We start from the raw sequence: 20,372 nt of genomic DNA, 5'->3' as shown, positions 1-20,372 counted from the left end.
ATAGAAGGAACGTGTTTTGATGTCCATGGGGCCTGGCAGCCATCCCGCAAGTATCAGGGTTCTTCTACACAGTGATGTGTTTGCACTGAACCTGCCCAGGCTCTAGAAGACACTGGCGTCGTAACGTTTCATCTCAACCTGCCAGGGCAGGAAACTGAGGCACGTTGCCAGGGTCCCCAGAGGTCCTGAGTGGAGCAGCTGGGGTCCCTGCACCCCTTCCATGATGGAATATTCTTGGCTCTGTCTTGCCAGGGCTGCAGCACCCTCCCCTCAGGTCCTGAAAGTTGTCATGTGGGTGGGCATCCTGGCGAAAGGCCTGGTCCTTCAGGGAGACTGGCGCGTGCAGCTGGCCCTGCTCTGCTCCCAGAAGCCCACGCATGCCCTGCTGCAGAGGATCGCGGAGCAGCTGCCCCGGCAGCTCCCGGTAAGGATGGCTGCCCTGACCCCTGTGGCTTGTCTGACCCTCCCCTCTCCCCGAGGCTCTTCTGCTCCCTGCCAGGGGTGACTCTGCTCTGTGGTCCCTAGAAGCAGTAGGGCCGGGGGTGTGGCTCAATGGCGAGCACTTACCTAGCATGCACAAGGCCCTGGGTTCCATCCCCAGCCCCACAAAAATAAATAAACAAGAAAAAAACACAGGCATCGCTATTGGAAACCAGCCAGAGGTGGTTTTCATAAAAGTTGCAAAGACAAGCTGGATGTGTTTGTTTACACCTCTAATCCCAGCTACTCGGGAGGCCGAGGTAGGAAGATCAAGGTCTGAGGCGGGTCTGGGTCTGTCTCCAACAAAAACTGAAAAAGCAGAGTGTGGCACCTTTAAGTCATCATTATGAAAGGGTTCAGGCTGAAACATAAATGCCATCTAAACGACGGCCAGAGGGACAATAGCTTATGTCACACATGCCCAGTAGAGTAGCTGCCACCATTAAAGGGGATAGGGATGATCAAACTTTCCTAACCCCCAAACCTCAAATCCAAAATATTCCAAAGTCCAACATCACACTCAAAAAGCTTTGGATTTTAGCCCAGGCACACTGGTACACAGCTGTAATCTCAGCTACTCAGGAGGCACAGATTAGGAGGATCTAGGTTGAAGGCCAGCACCAGCAAATAAGCCAGTTGAGGTAGTGCATGCCTGCCATCCCAGCAGACACAGAGTTAAGTCCAGAGGAGGTACAGTTAGATCGAGGTCCATGCTGGCCCCAGGAAAAAACTAAGACCCTACCTGAAAAATAACTGAAGCAGACAGGTGCTGGTGGCTCACACCTATAATCTGCTACTCAGGAGGTAGAGATCCGGAGGATCCTGGTTCGAAGCCAGCCTAAGGCAAGTAGTTTGGGAGACCCTATCTTGAAAAAACCTATAACAAAAAGGGCTGGTGGAGTGGCTCAAGTGGTACAGTACACCTGCCTGGCAAGCACAAGGCCCTAAGTCCAGTATCACCAAAAAAAATGTTTTGGATTTTAAGTTTTTAGTGAAATGTATGCAATGATCCCCAAATCCAAAAACCCCCCAAATCTGAAATACTTCTGGCTACAAGCATTTTAGAGAAGGGGTCCTTGCCCTGCATTTTATTTCAGAGGTCCCAGAGGACAAATCCATCTGAGTTGTGAAGCTACGGCCTGGGAATCAGCCAGCGAAGCTGGGCTCATGTACTCATTTGGTGAGGCCATGGTGGCCAGTTCTTTGGCCAGACACTGGCCTGAGTGTTGCTGTGAAGGTATTTTGTAGATGTGCATTTCATCTGTAGTTGTCTGTAAATAAAGTAACTAACCCTTCATAACAGAGGTGGGTCCCAGCTGATCATTTGAAGGCCTTAGGGAAAAAACAGGTTTTCCAGAGAAGAAGGAATTCTGCCTCAAGATTGGAACACAGAAATCCCATTCTAACTTCTAGCTTGCTGGTCTGTCCTAAAGATTTTGGACTTCCCATGTTCCCACGTTGCCTGAGCCAATTCCTTAAAACTGAATGCCTTCACTTACATACATACATACATATACACACACACATATACCCTATTAATTCTGTTCAAAAAACAGTGGTATCACCCTTATTTTTATAGTAATAAAAATGATCAAGGAATATAATAAAAACAATTTATAAATAAAGTTTTATCAGTACACAACCATATTCACTTATTTGCATATCGTCTATGGCTGCTTCCACACTACTGGAGAGTTGAGTTGCCATGGAGACCGTCTGGCCCAGCTGTTTTTCTTTTTTAATAGTTTCATTATCTTTTGAATTAGTGTAGTTTTTCTGAGCAAAAAGCGAGACACTGTCTCCAACAAGAGCAAAAAGAGCTGGTGGAGTGGCTCAAGCAGAAGAGCACCTACCTAGCAAGCATGAGGCCCTGAGTTCAAACCCCAGTCCCACCAAAAAGTTTTTTGAAAAGAACGAGTGAGGTTCATATGACGCTCAAGCAGCCCGCGACTCTCCCTGCCCCAGACAACAGCCTCGCCTTCCCTCCCAAGCATTGGGGTCTCCCTTCCGGGCACTGTGGGCAGATGACGTCACAGAGAGATGACACTGTGGCCAAGGAACCCGGAATCTCAGTGCCTCCGGAGAGGGGGGAGGATGTTTTTCCACCACCCCAAGCTGCCATGTCTGTGGTAAAGTCCATCGAGTTAGTGCTGCCCAAGGACGCAGTGCACCTGGCCGGCTCCACCATCATCGGGCAAGTGATCTTAACACTGAACAGCACGCTGGTGAACCCCACGGTGAATGTGGAGCTCATGGGGAGGGGTTACGTGGAGTGGAGCGAGGAAATCGACCCATCCCGTGATTACAGCAGAGATGTGACTTGCAGCAACAAGGCTGTCTACGTGCATCAGATGAAGACATTCCGCGTGGACGGTAAGGGCAGGCGGGCAGCGGACAGTAGCCACCATAGCAACCTGGATCTGGAAAGGAGACACATCTGATAGTCAATCAACTACTGCCAGGGATGTCGGAAACAGGCAGAGGCCTGGTTCCTCCCCAGGAAGGAAGCCGTATATCGTGGTGACTAGCAGATGCACGCAACAAGACAATAACAAGATACAGGAGCCCATCAGAGCTCCACCAACTGCCTTTGAGAGGTCCAAAGAAATCTTCTTCTTTTAAAGAGAAATCTGAAAGCCAAGGAGACAAAATAGAAGTCCTGGTCACAGGGAAAGAGGGGAGGCAAAAGAGAAGCCAGGTGTCGGTGGCTCACGCCTGTAATCCATCCTAGCTACTTGAGAGGCTGAGATCGGGAGGATCGAGGTTGGAGGCCAGCCTGGGCAAACAGTTCTTGAGACTCCATCTCCAAATAACCAGAGCAAAACGGACTGGAGAGGTGGCTCAGGAGGGTGAGCGCCTGCTTTGCAAGCACGAAGCCCTGAGGTCAAACCCCAATCCCACCAAAACAAACGAACAAGAGTGAGGGAGACCTTGCAGGGAACGGCTGACGAATTCCCAGTTCTGCTGGCTCAGGTCCGATGTCCCAACCAATGTCAGGATGCTGAGCTGGGCTGCCAGGAAGGACCATGTCGTCCCCAAACTGTGTCGCTAGAAATGTTTCCCGGGTTTTCACAGCCAAACAAGACATGTGGCTGAACAAAGTTTAATTTTAGACCTTGAATTTTAGATAGAATGATCGAGAAAGGTCTTAGTTTACACACAGGTCTGGGTGACATGAGGGACCCAGGCACACAGGTGTGCAGGTGACAAACGATTGCATTCCCTCTCTGTGGCATACGAGGGCGCAGAAGGGTGCTGTGCACACAGTAAGTGCTCTGTAAGTGTCAGCTCCTTCAGCTCGACAAAAACAATCCCATCCTGACAACTCCCAGCATGAGGTATAGTCTTCCCAAGTCTCCCAACAGCAGAGGGCTCCCGCCCCAGAAAGAACCAGCCGGAAGCCTCTGATGGGCTCATTCACTCACTCAGACATTTATTGAGCACCTACTGTGTCCACACACATGCTAGGAGCTGGGTTCACAGCAGTGAATAAAACGGTTTCTGATGTCTTCAGGATTGCCTTTGCTGGGGAAGTTAGACAATAAGAAAAGGGTTTTGGAGAAACACAAGAAAGAAAAACAAGAAGGTCATGGAAATGGGGGTGGTGGGACAGGGAGCACTCTTGACCTCCAGCCCTGCACTTGGTCAATCAACAAACACTGGAGCTGGGTGAGTAGCCTAGTGGTTAGAGCACATGCTTAGCATCTGTCAGGCCTGAGTTCAATCCCAGCACCAAAAACAAAACAAAGAAATAAACAATATTAAGCACCTACTGTATGCCACTCACTAATGGTCAAGCTCCTTGAATCTGGGAGCATTGTGTGCCTTGCTTGCTGCTCGACACACAGACTAAAACTATGTCTGGCATACAGAGGTGCCTGAAATAATCAGTTTAGGTTGGGTCTTTTCTGTCAAAAGATTTAATTAGTAATCACCACTGCTACAAATGTTACTAACTTGTCACTGACTTGTTTCCCACACTCTTGCTTCAGGGACCCTGTTTAATCTGATAAAAGTTTCTATTAAGAACAAAGGGTTTAAAAAAAAAAAGAACAAAGGATTGTTAAAATGTCCTGGTTCTGGAGCTGATAACCTAAAACACTTATCGCTTCCCTCCTAGTGTCCCTTTCCAATTAGCCAACCGTGTAGACTGTGACCCGAAACCTGCACAATCCAGCAGAGGGGCAGCACTGCATTAGAGATAAACCTCGAGCAGACCTCCTGCCCCATATGCTTGCTTCCCAGACTATTTGTCAGGTGCACATCCTTCCGCAGAAGTAAATTTTGCCTTGAGTTGTGTTGTCTCTCGTGACACCCCAATATCTTAAAGATACTTCTAACGGTGCCCAACGTGTGTGTGTTGAATCCTGACGCCCAACCTCCACTTTCTTAGGCCAGAGCACCTGGTACATTGAAGCCCACATCAGCATTCTGGGGTGGCCAACCCAGCTCAGTTCAGCTCAGGGAGACACAAGCCAAACTCAGGAACCATCTCTGGGTCTCTGTCTGGATAATGAATAAAGGGAGAAAAATAAAGGGGGAAAAAGACAGCGATTCTAGAAACTTCTGCTGACCTCCAAGTGTTTCGCTTACAGACAATTGGTTAAGGGCCGGTAGCCACACCTTTGACTTCCATTTCGACTTGCCTCCTGAGCTCCCCTCCACCTTCACCAGCAAAATTTGCCACATCTTCTACTTCCTGCAAGCCTCCTGTGCGACCTGGGAGCGCATCTTAGCCAAGAAGAGGGTGGATGTATTGATTCAAGGGACTTCTTATGTCCACCGAGAAAATGCAGCCCAGGTGAGGGCAGTCGAGGCCAGGGGCGGGACAGAGGAGGGAGAATTCTTGGAGGCCCAGGAGCAAGGGGAGGTGGTCAGGGGATAGGGACAAAGAGGGCTTGGAAGCGCCCCGGGCTCACAGACACCAGGACAGGACCCAAGTCAGTGGTTCTTTACAGGCAGTTTTACCCCCAGGGGACACCTGACAATGTCTGGAGATACCTTGTCATCAGAGGGGATGTTACTAGCCCCTGGATGTCAATCCAGTCAAGAGAGGCCAGGGATGGCCCTGGATGCCCCCCCACAACCCCAAAAGTCAATAGGGGCCTTTTAAGGAAAAGAAAAGGCTTTTTTAAGGAAAAGCGGTTGGTCTGCTAGAGGACTCTGAGTGGCGTCTGGGGACAAATATGGCTGTTGTGACTGGGAAGCTCCTGGCGTGGAGTGAGTGGAGGCCAGGGAGGCTGCCTACCACCCTGCAGGACTAGGATGTCCCCACAGAGAACAGTCAGAGGGTGTGTGACACAGGACACCCCTCAGTAAGTCAAGGCCACAGGATAACACTCTGGATGGCCAAAGGCCTGGACACTCAGTGGCTCCCTGGGGACTTTGAACCCTCAGACTGTGGAGACTGGAGACTGGGGAGGGGAAGAGGGGTGGCCTCAGTCCCTGCAGTTCCCGGAGTGGCTCTGGTCACCTGAGGAGCTATTCAGTGCCCCTTCCTGAGGCCAGCTGCAGAGGTAGAAGTGGGGGGCAGGGTGGATGACATTGGCCAAGGTTGCTTACCTTGGGGGGGGTGTCACTTGTCACCAGGGCATTAGAATGACAAAGACAGAGGCCTGGCTACCATTTTGGTTCTTGGTATACAGGTTCAAATCCCAGCTACCCCACCTGCCTGTGGCATGGCCTTCTCAAGGGAAGCCTCTCCAGCCTGCCTGTTTCCTCATTTGGACAGAGCTGCTGGGGAGGAGGTCCCAGGAGCCAGACTGGGGCTGGAGTACAGCTCAGCAGTAGAGCGCTTGCCTGGGAGGAGGCTCTGGGTTCCACCCCAGCACCGCAGAGAGAAAGGGAGGAGGCAGGAGAGGGACAATGACTGGCCTTCTGTAAGTGTGCGGCTTCAAAGCCTGGCCAACCACACAGACAGCACCAGGAGGGGCAGATGTTTGAAGGGATGGACCAGCCCTGAGATCAGCTGATCTGGGTTCACAGTCTGGCCACTGCTCCCCGGGTGACCTTGGCAGGCCATGTCCCCTCTGAGCCCCCATGAGAACTAAGGGGGACACAATAGAGGCATTGGGGCAGAACACAGGCTCTGGCTTAGATACAGTGCTGGATGTTTCATTGACTGGATATGCCACCATGCCTGGCTGACTCCAAGCTTTTACCTGCAACATATCCAGGCCTCAGATTCGGATCCGTGTCAGGGCATCTGCGTTACAGATCTCCAAGGCCCTGGAGGCTTTGGGGAGTTGATCCTGCAGCCACGACTCCTCACAGCTGTCCACAAATCTTCCTTTTCCAGAGTCCTGTGTTCGTGGAAGTGGAGAAACAGGTCTCCTACACCTGCTGCAGCCAGGGCATAGTCTGCGTACAGGTACACATGGAGAAGAACACATTCGTGCCTGGAGAGAAGGTCACCTTCACCTGTGAAATACACAATGAGACTAGCAAGTGTCTCAAGAAGGTCATCTTCTCCCTCTACACACACGTGGAGTACGAGGGCTTCACGCCCTTCGGCCAGCTCCGCCAGCACTTGGACAGCAGCGAGCTGTTACACCAAGAGGTCAACACGCGCATGGCTGCCTTCGACACCACCAAGGTGGTCAGCACCTTGATGCTGCCACTCCTGCTGTCCGTGAGCAGCAACCCACAGGACTCCAAGATCATGCAAACACGCTATGAGCTGGTCATCACCGTCCACCTCCCCTGGTCCCTGGCCAGCATCCGGGCCAAGGTCCCCATCATCATCGCTGGAGCCCCCATGGATGCAGCTGGCTGCCAGCTACCAGCTGAAGAAGGGGGCAGCAACGAACAATCAGGATCACTCACATTAAGTCATACTGGGAGTCCTCCTGGGGAGATGCTCACCCATCTACACTGTATCCACAGTGAGGAGCCCAGGGTGCTTCCTCCAAAACCTACCCAGAGTCGTCCTCCTACCCCTCCATCCCCACCCTCACTGACCTCCACCAACACAGTCCCCTCCGACCAAGCTCTCTGTCCTCGCCCTGTCCCTGAAGTTCTTGTCCTGCACAAATGTGCAGGATGTCCCATGAAATCTGAAATTCAGAGCAACAATAAATTTTTATAAGTATATCTTGTGCCACATCTGGCATATACTTATGCTTTGAAGAACGATTTGTTGGTTATTGTTTTTTTTTAATAAAAAAAATTGAGACAGGGTTTCTCTCGGAGGCCAGACTGGCCTTGAACTTATGATCCTCCTGCCTTTGCCTCCTGGGTGCTTGGATCACAGGTATGCAGCACCATGCCTGGCTCTGGGAACCATTTGTTTGTCTGAAGTTCAAGTTTAACTGGCTGTCCTACATTTCAGGTCGCCATCCTATTCCCAGAGCAAGTGGAAGCCTCTCAGTATGAGCCGGGCCACCTGACATGGGACTCCAAATGTCCATCAGTCCCCATGGGCCTTGACTTTCACAGGACTAGGATTTGAACTCAGGGCTTCACACTTGCAAAGCAGGCACTGTGCCACGTATGACCCTTGAAATAAAATGCTGAAGGCCCGCCCTGTCTACAAGGTTCTGGCACGGCCAGAAAAGAAGGTGTGGGTCCAGGGCTTATCTTCTTGGGATCACAACCAAGTATTTCTCCAGCTACTCCTGTGAGGAATACGCTCACCTATCCAAACTCAAAGAACAGACTCAGAGACACATGGAGTACAGTGAAAGAGAGACTTTTGTGGTGATCTTGCAAGACCAGGTGTCTGGAGAGCAGAGACCCCCCCCAGAGCATTATATTATCTAGTATACGAGTCCCTCCCCTGGTTCCTCATTTGCTGAGTACTATGAGGTATACATTATTTCCTATTGGATTATTTTAAAATATGCCTCTCTTGGGATCAAATTTTAGAAGCAGGCTTGAAGTGGTCTCTGCCTCTCTTTGTGGTGGGAAGGTCTCCCTGTGATACATGCTTTCTGACACAGTTTTTACCTGTTTCTGCACTCTACCATGATTTACCCCTCCCAGGTTAAGTTCCCTTATCATTTGGCCCTCTCCCAACATCTGCAAGCTGACATATAAGCACATGGCCAGGGTTCAATGCCTTGCCTTGAAAATGGACCAACACTGACTTTATTTCTAACAAATTCCCTCCTCTCTTCTTTTTATTATACTGCTCTTATTTTCACATTTGTGTTTTCTGTTTTTTAATTTGCTCTAGAATTTGTTAACTTTCTCATCATAGGAGAGTGAATCTAATTGGGTTTCTAATAATAGCAAATTTTCCTGCTGACAGGTCATGACCATCTGTTTGTTAACTGCTGCCTCAATTAGTCTCTGCACTAATCCTCTTACACAGGGCATAATACAACACCCTGTCACTGTCAAGACCCCAGCTACAATGATGAAAGATGTTAGAATCAAGGTTACCAAGACTCTCCATTTTCCAAACCAACCTTCTAAGCATCCAGTGAAGGTATCTCAATGCAGGCATTTTTGACCAGTTCATTAGCCACAGTTCATCAGTTCTTGGAGTGCCTTTGTGATTGTGCCATCAGGAGCTGGTGGAATGCCAGGGAGAATAGAATTGCCAATTGAACGAGGGCACAAGTCCCAGTGGAGTTGGACAGTAATATGTCACAGAGGTCCCTTTTCTCACAATACCACCAAATGTCAGCCCAGGGTATGTGGAGAGCTGAGTAATTGCCATCACTTGACCAGGTGACATTTAAGACATTGGTACAAGTTGTCAGCTCTCCCACAGGTCTAGTGAATTTTGCCCCCTGCCTGGAGAGGCAAGAGGAATCGTTCCTGCTCCCTAGAGAAAGAGGGGATAGCCCTGAAGTCTGATCTTCGCAAAGTGAGAAATAGCAAAGACAGAAATCTACAGGTCTGTTTCCCCATGCATCCTTGTCTTGGTTTAGGGCCAGCATGCAACCTTTTCCTCAAGGATCAGTATCTCATCTAAGAAGAAATGGAACCACCTGCACTTCCAGCAGCATTTGCATAACAATCATTGCTCTTGTTAAGAGCCTGTACAGAAAATTTAACCCATTTGACCCAGACATTCTTATCACGTATCCAGTCTCTAGTCCGTTTTATGTCAACTGTCTCTACTCTCTTGGAGTCACTATTTGGCACACCAAAATCCTTGTCAGGCTCTAAGGGTTGGACTACCTTCAAATGAGTGTGAGGTTGTATTTATGACCAGCTGGAGGGTTAGTCATCCTAGAGGGTCCCTTACTGAGACATATGCTCCTAATCCATATACCTGTGGTGCTACTTTAGGTTCCTGGTCTAGGATGGCTGGGTTGTCTATGGCCAAATGTATGGGATTACATAGTAAATCCTGGCAATTATTTAGTGGACTGCTTTTAGATAAGTGCAGTTTAGCTTGTAAGGGGGCCAGTTTGGAATTAACTCTTTGGGCAGAGGCAGTCCAACCCTGACACTGGGTTGTCTCCAGATCTCACTCCAACTGGTGCAGGGGAGGCTGTCTATGCCCCCAACTCCTTCCCTACATAGGTTCTGAACAGAGGTATTTATTATCCCCTGAGAGTTGCCTTTGGTTTTTTAAATTTCCACAAGGTAAGACTTGCCAAGAATCAAACTTGATAGTTTGGGGAATGGGGGGTCTTGGTTACATTAGTTACTAGCTTAATTGGGTGTTCAGAGCTTACATTTTCTATAATAACCCATCTAAGCCAGAGCAACTTGAGAGAGAGAGAGAGAGAGAGAGAGAGAGCGCCCATGGTTGTGTAGCAGGGAGGAGGATCAGAAAAAAACAGACTAGGCCTGAGTCCTAAGAAAGTAGCAGAGAGGTAGGGATGGCATAACAGAGAGATAAAACCTGAGAAATCTAAACATGAGGAAGGTCACATAGCACTGAGGATGGGAAAAGACACATAGCACTAGGGTAAAGTGGCCAATTAAATTAAATATAACCATATATGGATTAGACCTTACTTTTTGCTTCTGTAACCTGCTTGCAAGGGTATATAAGGTGAGACCCCTTTGTTCTTGGGGCTCAGCCTTTGGACATGAGTCCGCCGAATCTGTGCTGGCACAATAAAACGTTACTTCCTGCTATTTGCCTCAGAGTCTCATATTTCAGCTAGCAAACTCCTCAACATTTCTTGGGGGCTCACCTGGGATTGTGGAGATGGTGAGTTATCACCTCCCTTGTCACCAGGGTGCATCCCCCTGGACTGCCAGGAGATCCCACCTGGCGCCAATTGACAGCTTGATCCGGAGGGGAATTCATCCTCCCAGCAAGTCGGGGTGAGGACCTCGGATGCACAATGGAACCCAGTGAGGTGCAGGAACCATCAAGGGGAGGGGAGCACTGCTCATTACACTGGTAAGAACCCAGGTTCAAATTCAGGCCTGCCCCAGGAGGCAGAAGGGAGACTGATCACCTCCCAACGAGACACCCTAGTAACCGCCTTTTTTGACGTGAACCGTGTCTCTCAGGTTCAGGGAGCGGGGTGGAAGTACTGTGCTATGTGAGAGCATATGAAAATGTGAGCTGAGACACAGTCCAGCTGCAAAGTGAGTGAGGAGTTCCCTCACACTCTATGTCTGTCTGGCAGTCTGTTAACAGGAGGCGATGGTGGGAATCAGAGTAAAAACACTCTCTTGGAGTGTATGAATAACTTTAAAAAGGAATTTAATGGAGACTATGGAGTTAAGTTAACTCCTAACAAGCTTAAGGTACTTTGTAAAATAGATTGGCCTGCTTTTGGTATAGAATGGTGTAGAATGTAGATAAAACTGTGGTTAATGAAGTTTACAAAGTAATTGTAAAAAATACAAAACAAAACCAAAAAACCCTAACATCCAAGAGAATGGGAAAAGCCAAGAGGCTAAAATTGGTCTTCAGAAACCAGACTCTGTTGTTTATTTAAATTCAGGTAGCAATTTATTGGCCAAACTAAGGAAAAATCAGTCTTTCAGTCTTGAAAGATGTGCCCCATTTTGTACATCTTCACCCAAAATGGGCATCCTGAAGGAGGATTAAGGCTCAGCACTAACTGAGCTCTTACAAAAATTAACACATGAAGGATGGACTTAAGAGCTGGTCTGACTTGAAAGAAAAGGAATGTTGCAGAAGGGTTGTGAATGTAGAGAGAGGGAAGTGGAGGAATGAAAACAAAATTTGGATGAGGTCTTCATGGATGAAATGAGGAGAAAGAGGAGAGAGTAAGAGAGAGGGGAGAGCAAGAGAGGGAAGAGAGAGAAAAAGTAAAATGTCATAAAATGTTTGGAGACAGAAAAGGATAAAAGGTTTAATACACTCATTCAGTTGAATTTTTTATGTCTTAAAATTAAAAGTAAATAAAAAACAATTTAAGATTGTTAAAATACGCCATAATACTAAACTCACTGGCACCTTTACTTCTATAGAGCATAAACAGGGAGAACCTACCTAAAAGAGTGAGAAAAAGCAACTTTGACTGTTGCTGGTAAAAAAAACCAAAAACTGTTCCAAAAGGTTGGTGCAGTAAGCTTGGTCTGATATTGAGACAGCCATGAGATGCTTATGTTTCCCCTGCTAATGGCTGGTCAGATTAAGCATCCATCTAATGGTGTACTCACAGTGTGTGTGTGTGTGTGTGTGTGTGTATAAACATCTTCAAAATGGTTCTTACAATGCTGCTATAAGGTTAATATGACACTCAAGGAAACAAACAAACAAAAAAACACCCAGGATATTTGTTTTAAACATCTCTGTTATAAACTGCTTAGGCTTTTTACACATAAACATGTAAACATTTTGAGAACAGTTCTTATTATAGAGTCAATGTGAAACGTATTACTCTGTTCTATTGCTACTTTTAAGAAAAACAGGTTTTCAAACTCATTTCAATCAGGTCTCACTAGGATGCAGGCATTCAGGGGTTAACACTCCAGCTCAGACCAGAGGGGGAAAAAAAGAAGAAGAAAAGGGGAGCCACAGCCTGCAGCAGGAATCTTGGAATTTGGGTAAAGAAATGACCTTCGTGTGTTTCATTCTGTCATAAATAGAATCTGGAATTAAATTCTCTCTTATAATATGTGGGTCTATTAACAAATGGGCTTTCTATAAATTGCATTTTTACAAAAATAATTACAAGGTTGCTTTCTTTCTTGTTTTTTCATACAAATGTGAGGCTCTAAGTTAAAAGATTTTATGAGTTAGTTTCAACAAGTAACAAAAATATATAAGAGGTATTAAGGATATGATTTTTAAAAAAATAAAAGGTAAAAAAAAACTTTTGGATTAAAAAAAAGATAAAAACAAGCTCCCCCAGGGGATACAAAATAGGTTGTCATAAAGGTACAGAGTAAATTGTCATAAAAGATGGAGCTTATAGATGCTTATGTAAGTGATTAACTAAAAGCTAAGAGTTACATTAAAGGTTTTGTAAGATCAAAACTTAATGTACTGATGTTAAACTAAAACTTAATTCTCTAAGCTCGTAACAACAAGGCTATCTTTAAAATATTGTATTGTTCTTAATAATATTTACCAAAAATTCGCCTTAAAATGGTTTTTGTTTTATCAAGATAACTGCCAGGGAATTTTGGTGCAACAGCTTAATCCACAAATTTGTCAAGACAATAGGAGTTTATTAAAACACAGAGAAACAAGAGGCAGCTGAGCACAGGGAGTACTGCTGCACTGACATAAGGGTTAAGGCAAATTTACTTATGTAAAACAAAGCCAAAGTGCACCCTCCAGATAGGATAAAAAAAATAGATAAATAAATTTTTTTAAAAACTCAAAAAGGAACACTACACTAAAAGTCAAGACCTCCAGTTCTTATTGGACTCAACAGAGTGGAGGTGTTAGTCCTATTCTTTCCACATGTTGGATGGAGGGAATTTTTGGCCTGGGATGTCCAGATTGGGCCTATTATTTATTTATTTTTTTGGGAGGGGAGGCTCCACTGAGTACAGGTTGGTGGGATCTTGCTGTATGTCATGAGCCATGTGTTAATATCACCAATCTGGGGTGTGGTCCCTTATCAACATCTGAGCCATGATTCTTGGCCACTAGGTTTCCTAACTCCACACTTAGTCCCCATATTTACCTGTGTTCTCTGGTGATTTTTGTCGAGGTTTTAACGACTAAGGTGACTGAGTCATGTTCATTTAAGAGTTGGTTTATGTTGGGATTAACAATAAGGACAGCCATGTTAGGACTAGACCCCCTTCCCCTTGCAGATGGCTTACCTTTATCTCCCTAGATAGATGCCAAGGACAGTTGGGCAGGCAGTGACCTAACTACAACTTATCTTTCTTGATTGCCTAGCAACAGTATTCTTTAATGACCTTCCTGGTAATTTTCCACTAGCCCCCTATATCTAGTCCAAGCCTGTGTATGGCAATGGGCTCTAGCTCTCTTGCTGGGGTCTCCCTCCACAGAGCTCCTGCCTAAAGAATAAAGCCTATTACTGGTGTTTGAGCCATCTCTCTGCCTCTTCCATGCCTCTTATTTTCTAACAGTTTATATAAAACTTTCCAGATGAGCTCATGGTTAAACAACTGTTGTCTTGGGTGATTCTAATACAGTTGGTACCCTGTATGTGTCTGTGACTGGGCTATTTAGGTTTACTAAAACTGTTCTTTCCTCCTACAGCTGATAAAAATCTAAGGTTTTACTTCAAGAACAACTAAACTAATATGTATATATAACCTCTATAGAGCTGTGATACTATTGCTGGTTCCTGCATATTAAATACATTTATGTTTTTCAAGTATATCAAGCCTTCTAAAATACAAAATTTACATAAACATGGTAACAAAAAGTTAATGGTACTGATATACTGTTTTGTTAGTTGCTAAATTGTCCATCAGAATTTTAACCATGACTCTTAAGTTTTTGTCATTACAGTTCTGATCCTTCTGGGACATTTACAATCAAGTCCATAAAAAATGACTCGAATAACTACTTATGTGTCAACCAGGTTAGCTTTTTAGACATCTGCTTTTGTTAGATTTTGTTTTGTATTGTCCTTGTTCTAGAAGCCTGCTGCCTAAGAGCCATTCCTTCTAAGCCTCTTTGTTGCTTATATTTGGCCAAAAGGGTCTAGCTGGCACTGACTCCCACCTGATCTGCTTGTTATTCCCTCCCGATGTGGAACCAAAACCAACCAAACAAACAAAATCCAGGAAAGAGCAAATCCTGACGATGACCAATCAAGAAATATCTTCAGTCTATAGCCATACTACCCTGAACGTGCCTGATCTCCTATGATCTTGGAAGCTAAGTAAGGACGGGCCTGGTTAGTACTTGGATGGGAGACAGATCTTCAGAAGAGACTCCTCAGAGACAGTTTGGACAAGGGGGAATGCTATCAAAGTTCAAATGGAGTCACTCATTCCAGATCTCTCAAAAATAACCAAAGCCAAGAGGACTGAAGAAATGGTTCTTATGCATGTATGGCTATCTGGCATTAAAGTCCTTCCAGACACAAACTCATACTTTTAGACAGGGTCTTCTACTTAAATAGAGACAAAATAACTATTTTTACTGATTCTAAACATGTCCTTTGGTACTTAAAGATGATGGTTTTAACTTTTTTAAACAATGCATTTTCTTAGACATATATACTGATAATACATTGTTGCCATGGTAATTCTACTCTTAAAAAAAAAAGACATTGTCTGGGTTAAAAAAAATAAAATATCCAACCATTAAAACCCCATTTTGGGGGCTCTTTTGTTGTTATCTTGTCAACTACTCCCACTGCAGTTAAAGTAGCAGTGATTGCTCCTTGGATCCACCACAGTCCAGCCAAGCCAGCTTCTCTGAAGTGGGAGTGCATCTGTGGTAGGCTTCACCATGCAGGATCACCCTCCAGAACCTAAGTGCCCTCCCTCAGCAGGACTCCACTTCCCAGGAAACAACAAGAGACCACGAATGAAGGGATGACAACCCTGCTCTAGTCACCTTCAGAAAGCTGACTAGTCTACGCACAGCAGAAGCTTGAGGAGTCAACTCTCCAATGGGACAAAAGGGCTGTTTTTCCATACCAGTTATCTCACTGTAATACATTGTCACCCCTTGTCTGTATCTGCTGCTGTAGTTCTCACCCTAGTCTTCGCCATGGGCTTGGCAGAAACTGCCCCTGCTGATTGGTCTTATGGAGAGAGGTTTTCATTAGCTCTCTTCTATCTCTTTTGGGCAGGATGCATAATTACTATTTATTACTACTGACCTGGTTTAACAGAGGGCTAAATACGCAGCGCTCCTTCACAAGGGGAAAGCTGCCCCTGACTGCACCTGTGGCACCTGTAACCCTGTAAATTTCACATACTTAAGCCATCTAATTGGACACGGGGAAAAATAATTACTATAAAAATAGATTAAAAGGTTCTTAACCCTGAGATTAATACACTTCAAATTAGTAACTGTTATCCTTGAGAGGGCCTCATACCAAGTTTTTCACTCCTTTTATAAGGAGATGAAGAGTGAATTTTCCATCTCTGCCAAAGCTAAAAACTTGTTCCTCTCACTGGCTAAGTCTATAACCCAGACACTAAATGTCACTTCATGTCACATTTGTGGGGGGACCAACATGCGAGTCCCCATATATTAAAAAAAAAAGATTAAATAGACAAAAATGGGGTGCCTTACAAATTGGCAATTAAAAAGAAGACAAGTGACCTCCTGAGTCCATTACTCAGTACTCATAGTACTGGACCATCCAGTACTATGGTCCTGCCACCTGGGCAAAAGACAGTCCTAGAGCTATCACACCCCAAAATATATGCTCAACCACATCATCAGGCTGCAGGCTGTTGTTGAAATTATAACTAATAAAACTGCAAGACCTCTCAATTTGCTGACAAAAGAAAGCACTAAGATGTGCAATGGCAGCTTTCAAAACCGCTTGGCTTTAGACTATTTGCTTGTTTCTAAGACAAAAAAAGTTTATAAAAAATTTAATGTAAACAACTGCTACTTACAAATTAATGATTTTTAAAAAAGGTTATAAAAGGGATCATGGACAAAATTTTAAAAACTTGCCCATGTCCCTGTCCAGACTGGAGAGGATGGGATCCCAATGACCTGTTTAAAAGATGGTTTTCTGCTGTAGGTGGATTCAAAACCCTGATAGGGGCAATGGGCCTGATCCTAGGAGCATGCTTAATACTGCCCTGCCTGGTTCCCCTGGTGCTGTGGTTTATCAAAACTATTATAAAGGCCATTATAAGAAAAAAAAAAAAGGCCACACGTGTAATAATGCTATAAAAATACACACCCCTAAATCAAGATGATGCTCTTTGCCCCTAAGTGGGTCCAAGCATCAAAAGGACGAATAATGTAGCAGGGAGGAGGATCAGAAGAAAACAGACTAGGCCTGAGTCCTGAGAAAGTAGCAGGGAGGTAGAGATGGCATAGCAGAGAGATAAAATCTGAGAATCTGAACATGAGGAAGGTCACACAGGACCAGGTAGCAGAAAGTCATGTAGCACTAGGGTAAAGTAGCCAATAAAATTAAATATAACCATACATGGATTAGACCTTGCTTTTTGCTTCTGTGACCTGCTTGCAAGGGTATATAAGGTGAGAAAACTTTGTTCTCGGGGCTCAGCCTTTGGACATGAGTCCACTGAGTCTGTGCTGGCACAATAAACGTTGCTTCCTGCTAATTGCCTCAAGAGTCCCATATCTCAGCTAGCAACCTCCCGTAACAGTTGGAGTTAAGGGGTGGGTCTGTCTTTTTCTTTACAATAAATAACCTTTAGGGGCTCCTATAATGACCCATATACTCCCCACTTGTCTGTAGTCCCTTTTTCCTGGGCCTCTTTTACCAGTCTTTTAGCTCAAGTATAATGAGTCCACCGTTTTACAGCAGTTCATACAGCTATCTCAGTGGTCAGGAGCATTTGATAGGGGCCTTCTAGCTGAGCTGGAGCATGTCCTCCTTCCAAGTCTTGATCAGCAGCAGGTCACCAGGCTGGAAGTGATGAACTGTGAATTCAAGAGGCGGGGTCTGCGCAAGGAATCCTTTTAGCCTGAGGAATGACAGGGTATAAAATATGCCAATATATACTTCCTTAAAAACTGATCTTTGTTCTCCATGATAGGAAGATCAGCAGTCCTGCCTAGGTATGGGAGCCCATAGAACATTTCATAAGGGGACAGTCCCACATCTTTCCTTGGGGCTGTCCTAATCCTAAGGAAAGTTGTTGGGAGTCATTTGTCCAGGGCAGTTTGGTTTCAAGGATCAGTTTGTTGTTTTTAAGGGTCTGATTCATTCTCTCCAACTTTCCTAAGGAAGAGGGATATGCCAGGGAGTGTGACAGTCCAAACTCTCCATGATTCCCCTCAACACCTTTGAGGGAAAGTGACCCCAGCTGTCTGAGTCAATTATTTTCCACCAGACTAAACCTAGGTACAATCTGGTCTAAGACTATTTTGATGACGCTCCCTGCTGTGGCAGTCCAGAGGAGGAAGGCCTCCAACTGGCCAGTAAAATGGTCCATATTACCAGTAGGCATCTTTGTCATCCCACCCTAGGTTTCTCTGTGAAGTCTATGTGAATGCTCTGAAATGGTCTTAACCCGGTGGTCTTCCCCCTTTCATCTGTCTCCTTACCACCTTTTTTGTTTATTCTTTGGTGAGTCACACACTTCCCCACCCACCTGTTTAGCATTGGCATAAACACCCACACACCCATAATTCCTGAGTATTGCATCACACATAGATTGGGGACCCCAAAGACTCCCCCTGTGCAGTGTGGACATCAGCTCCCATTATGGGCTTGCTTATCTCCTTCTTCCATCAGGGAGCACCCAGTTTTTATCTCCTATTTTAGTTGCTCCCATTTTGTATAACTTGTTTTTCTTTTGTGCCCACCATTTATATCTAACTGCTACCTATCATTCCCCACTCAAGGACTAGAGACTCTGAAATCTTTTAGGGAAAGGGGGAGCAGTATTTCACCACTAGCTGCTTCCTGTTTACATGGAACAGAGTTATAAGTCAGGAGTCTCTGGCCCTTGCTCTGCATGGGCAGCCAGTGACAGTGGGAGGTGCAGGAGCATGGACCTGCAGCCAGCGAAATTGCCCATCAGGATGTGGTCGTAGATAGACGTTTTTGGGGAGTTTGATTGTAAATGCCTTAGAGAAGAATCTAAGCTGTAGATGACAAAGTATTTAGGCCAGTTATTCTTAGAATGTTTTTAAATGTTTAGCAACTGACAAACCAATTTTTATTGCATAAAGCATTTTAAGATAATAATTCTGACAGACAGCATTAATTAGTACCATTAAGTTCTCCTTATCTCTCAAGTATATATTTAAAGCTCATATTTTAGTGTTAAAATGACATAATATACATCTTATTAATAGAGTAAGTCCCCTTTAAAATTTACCTTCAGAATAAATGAATTTCAAATAAGGTATAACATGCTTTTTATTACACATGTACTTTGTGAGTGCATCTCTAATACTTTATGTCCAATTCTTAGTTAAATGGCACTGTTTTTGATTTTAGAAAACAGTGCCATTTAACATTTAGAGATGGCAACAATTAGCATCACAGCTGCACCAATGTCATATATAAATTTAGATTTTACTTTTTGAGTAGAATTTAAACTCATTGGCTAAGTATGATACTGTGTAGCACTAACAAAAATATCAAAGCTTTTAGACCTCTTACAAGCTTAGGAAAGACAGTGCCAGTGCCCCAAATAGCCTTGTTTGCTATTGACCGAGTGCTGGTCACTTTGCATTAACCTTACATAACTTCAACCCTGTAGACTTTTGTACAGCATTTAAATCAAGTTTAGACATATAGCCCACACATTTTAAGGGTGTTAAATATATTAATATCATTGAAAAGACACATACTTAAATAAACTGATTTAGTTACGACTCGGTTTCCTAAAGTCAAAATCCTGATTGATTTCACAAGCAATTATCTTGATAAAACAAAATCTCTCCTATAAGCCAGTTTAGCCAATATTATTAAGAGCAGAATATTTTCAGATAAAATGAGGTGCTGGCTTTATATTACTTTATTAAACTTTGACTTTAGGAAATCATTTAGATAACCTTTTAAATTATAGACATGTTAGTTACATACATGAACTTTTTATGAGCTTCATCTTTTATATACTTAAGACTACTCACCAATTTTGTTACCTGTTGAACATTGAGGTTTGTCTCTTTTTATTTTGGAACAAGCCTTTAAGACAAATCTTACCCTATATCTAAAAGTCATACACTTTTACCATTAACCTCTTTTTTTTCCCCAAGAACACCCAATACCACTTTATATTTTTTTTACTTGCTGAAATCTTTTAATGTTTATTAATTTTGTGTATGTGTGTGTGTTGCACTGAGGCTTGAATTCAGGGCCTTCACCTTGAGCCATTCTGCCAGCCCTTTTTTTGTGTTTTGTTTTTGTTTTTTTGTCACAGGGTCTTGCAAACTATTTGCCCAGGCTGGCTCTGAACCAAGATCCTCCTGATCTCTGCCTCTTGAGTAGCTAGGATTACAGGCGTGAGCCATCAGTGTCTGGCTGATGAAATGTTTAAGAATTTAAATAAAATTGTTTGTTTTCCAATAGAATAAAGTATTTTTAATCTTATTTTATGAAGACAAACAATTTTATTTTTTTAATGACAATTTATGAAAACACATTTGCTAGGTAACCCAAATATTTTAAGAGTAGGATCTGAATTAAATTCCCATAAAATGAAACACATTAAGGTCATTTGTCCACATACATTTAAGCAGTTTAAATAGCTTCATTTAAAAGACAAGTTTACTTTAAACCTAACCTTAAAAGTTACCTCTTGAATATCTGTTTTTTTGTTAACCTTGAATATCACATTAACCTTATAACAGAAGTTTAAGAACATTTTTGAAGTTTATACACACACACACACACTTTTTTAAATAAATTAAGCATGCCCCCAAAAAAATGTCACTT

At 44.3% G+C, this 20,372-nt stretch overlaps 1 protein-coding gene across 1 annotated transcript; it reads left to right on the top strand.

Moving 5' to 3' along the window:
- Positions 1 to 2,355: 2,355 nt before the first annotated feature.
- Positions 2,356 to 3,154, top strand: LOC141416818 (arrestin domain-containing protein 5-like). The gene has a single exon (XM_074054334.1). The coding sequence runs from the start codon at positions 2,409 to 2,411 to the stop codon at positions 2,919 to 2,921; it is 513 nt and encodes a 170-aa protein (XP_073910435.1). The 5' UTR covers positions 2,356 to 2,408; the 3' UTR covers positions 2,922 to 3,154.
- Positions 3,155 to 20,372: the final 17,218 nt, after the last annotated feature.

The sequence above is a fragment of the Castor canadensis genome, chromosome 14 (genome assembly GCF_047511655.1).
Source record: "Castor canadensis chromosome 14, mCasCan1.hap1v2, whole genome shotgun sequence".
Lineage (NCBI taxonomy): Eukaryota > Metazoa > Chordata > Mammalia > Rodentia > Castoridae > Castor > Castor canadensis.
The sequence above is the reverse complement of the archived record's forward strand: the minus strand, read 5'-3'. Positions and strand labels throughout refer to the sequence as shown.

Coding starts and splice junctions, on each gene's coding strand:
- LOC141416818 (XM_074054334.1), top strand. CDS start 2,409: ATGACGCTCAAGCAGCCCGCGACTCTCCCTGCCCCAGACAACAGCCTC.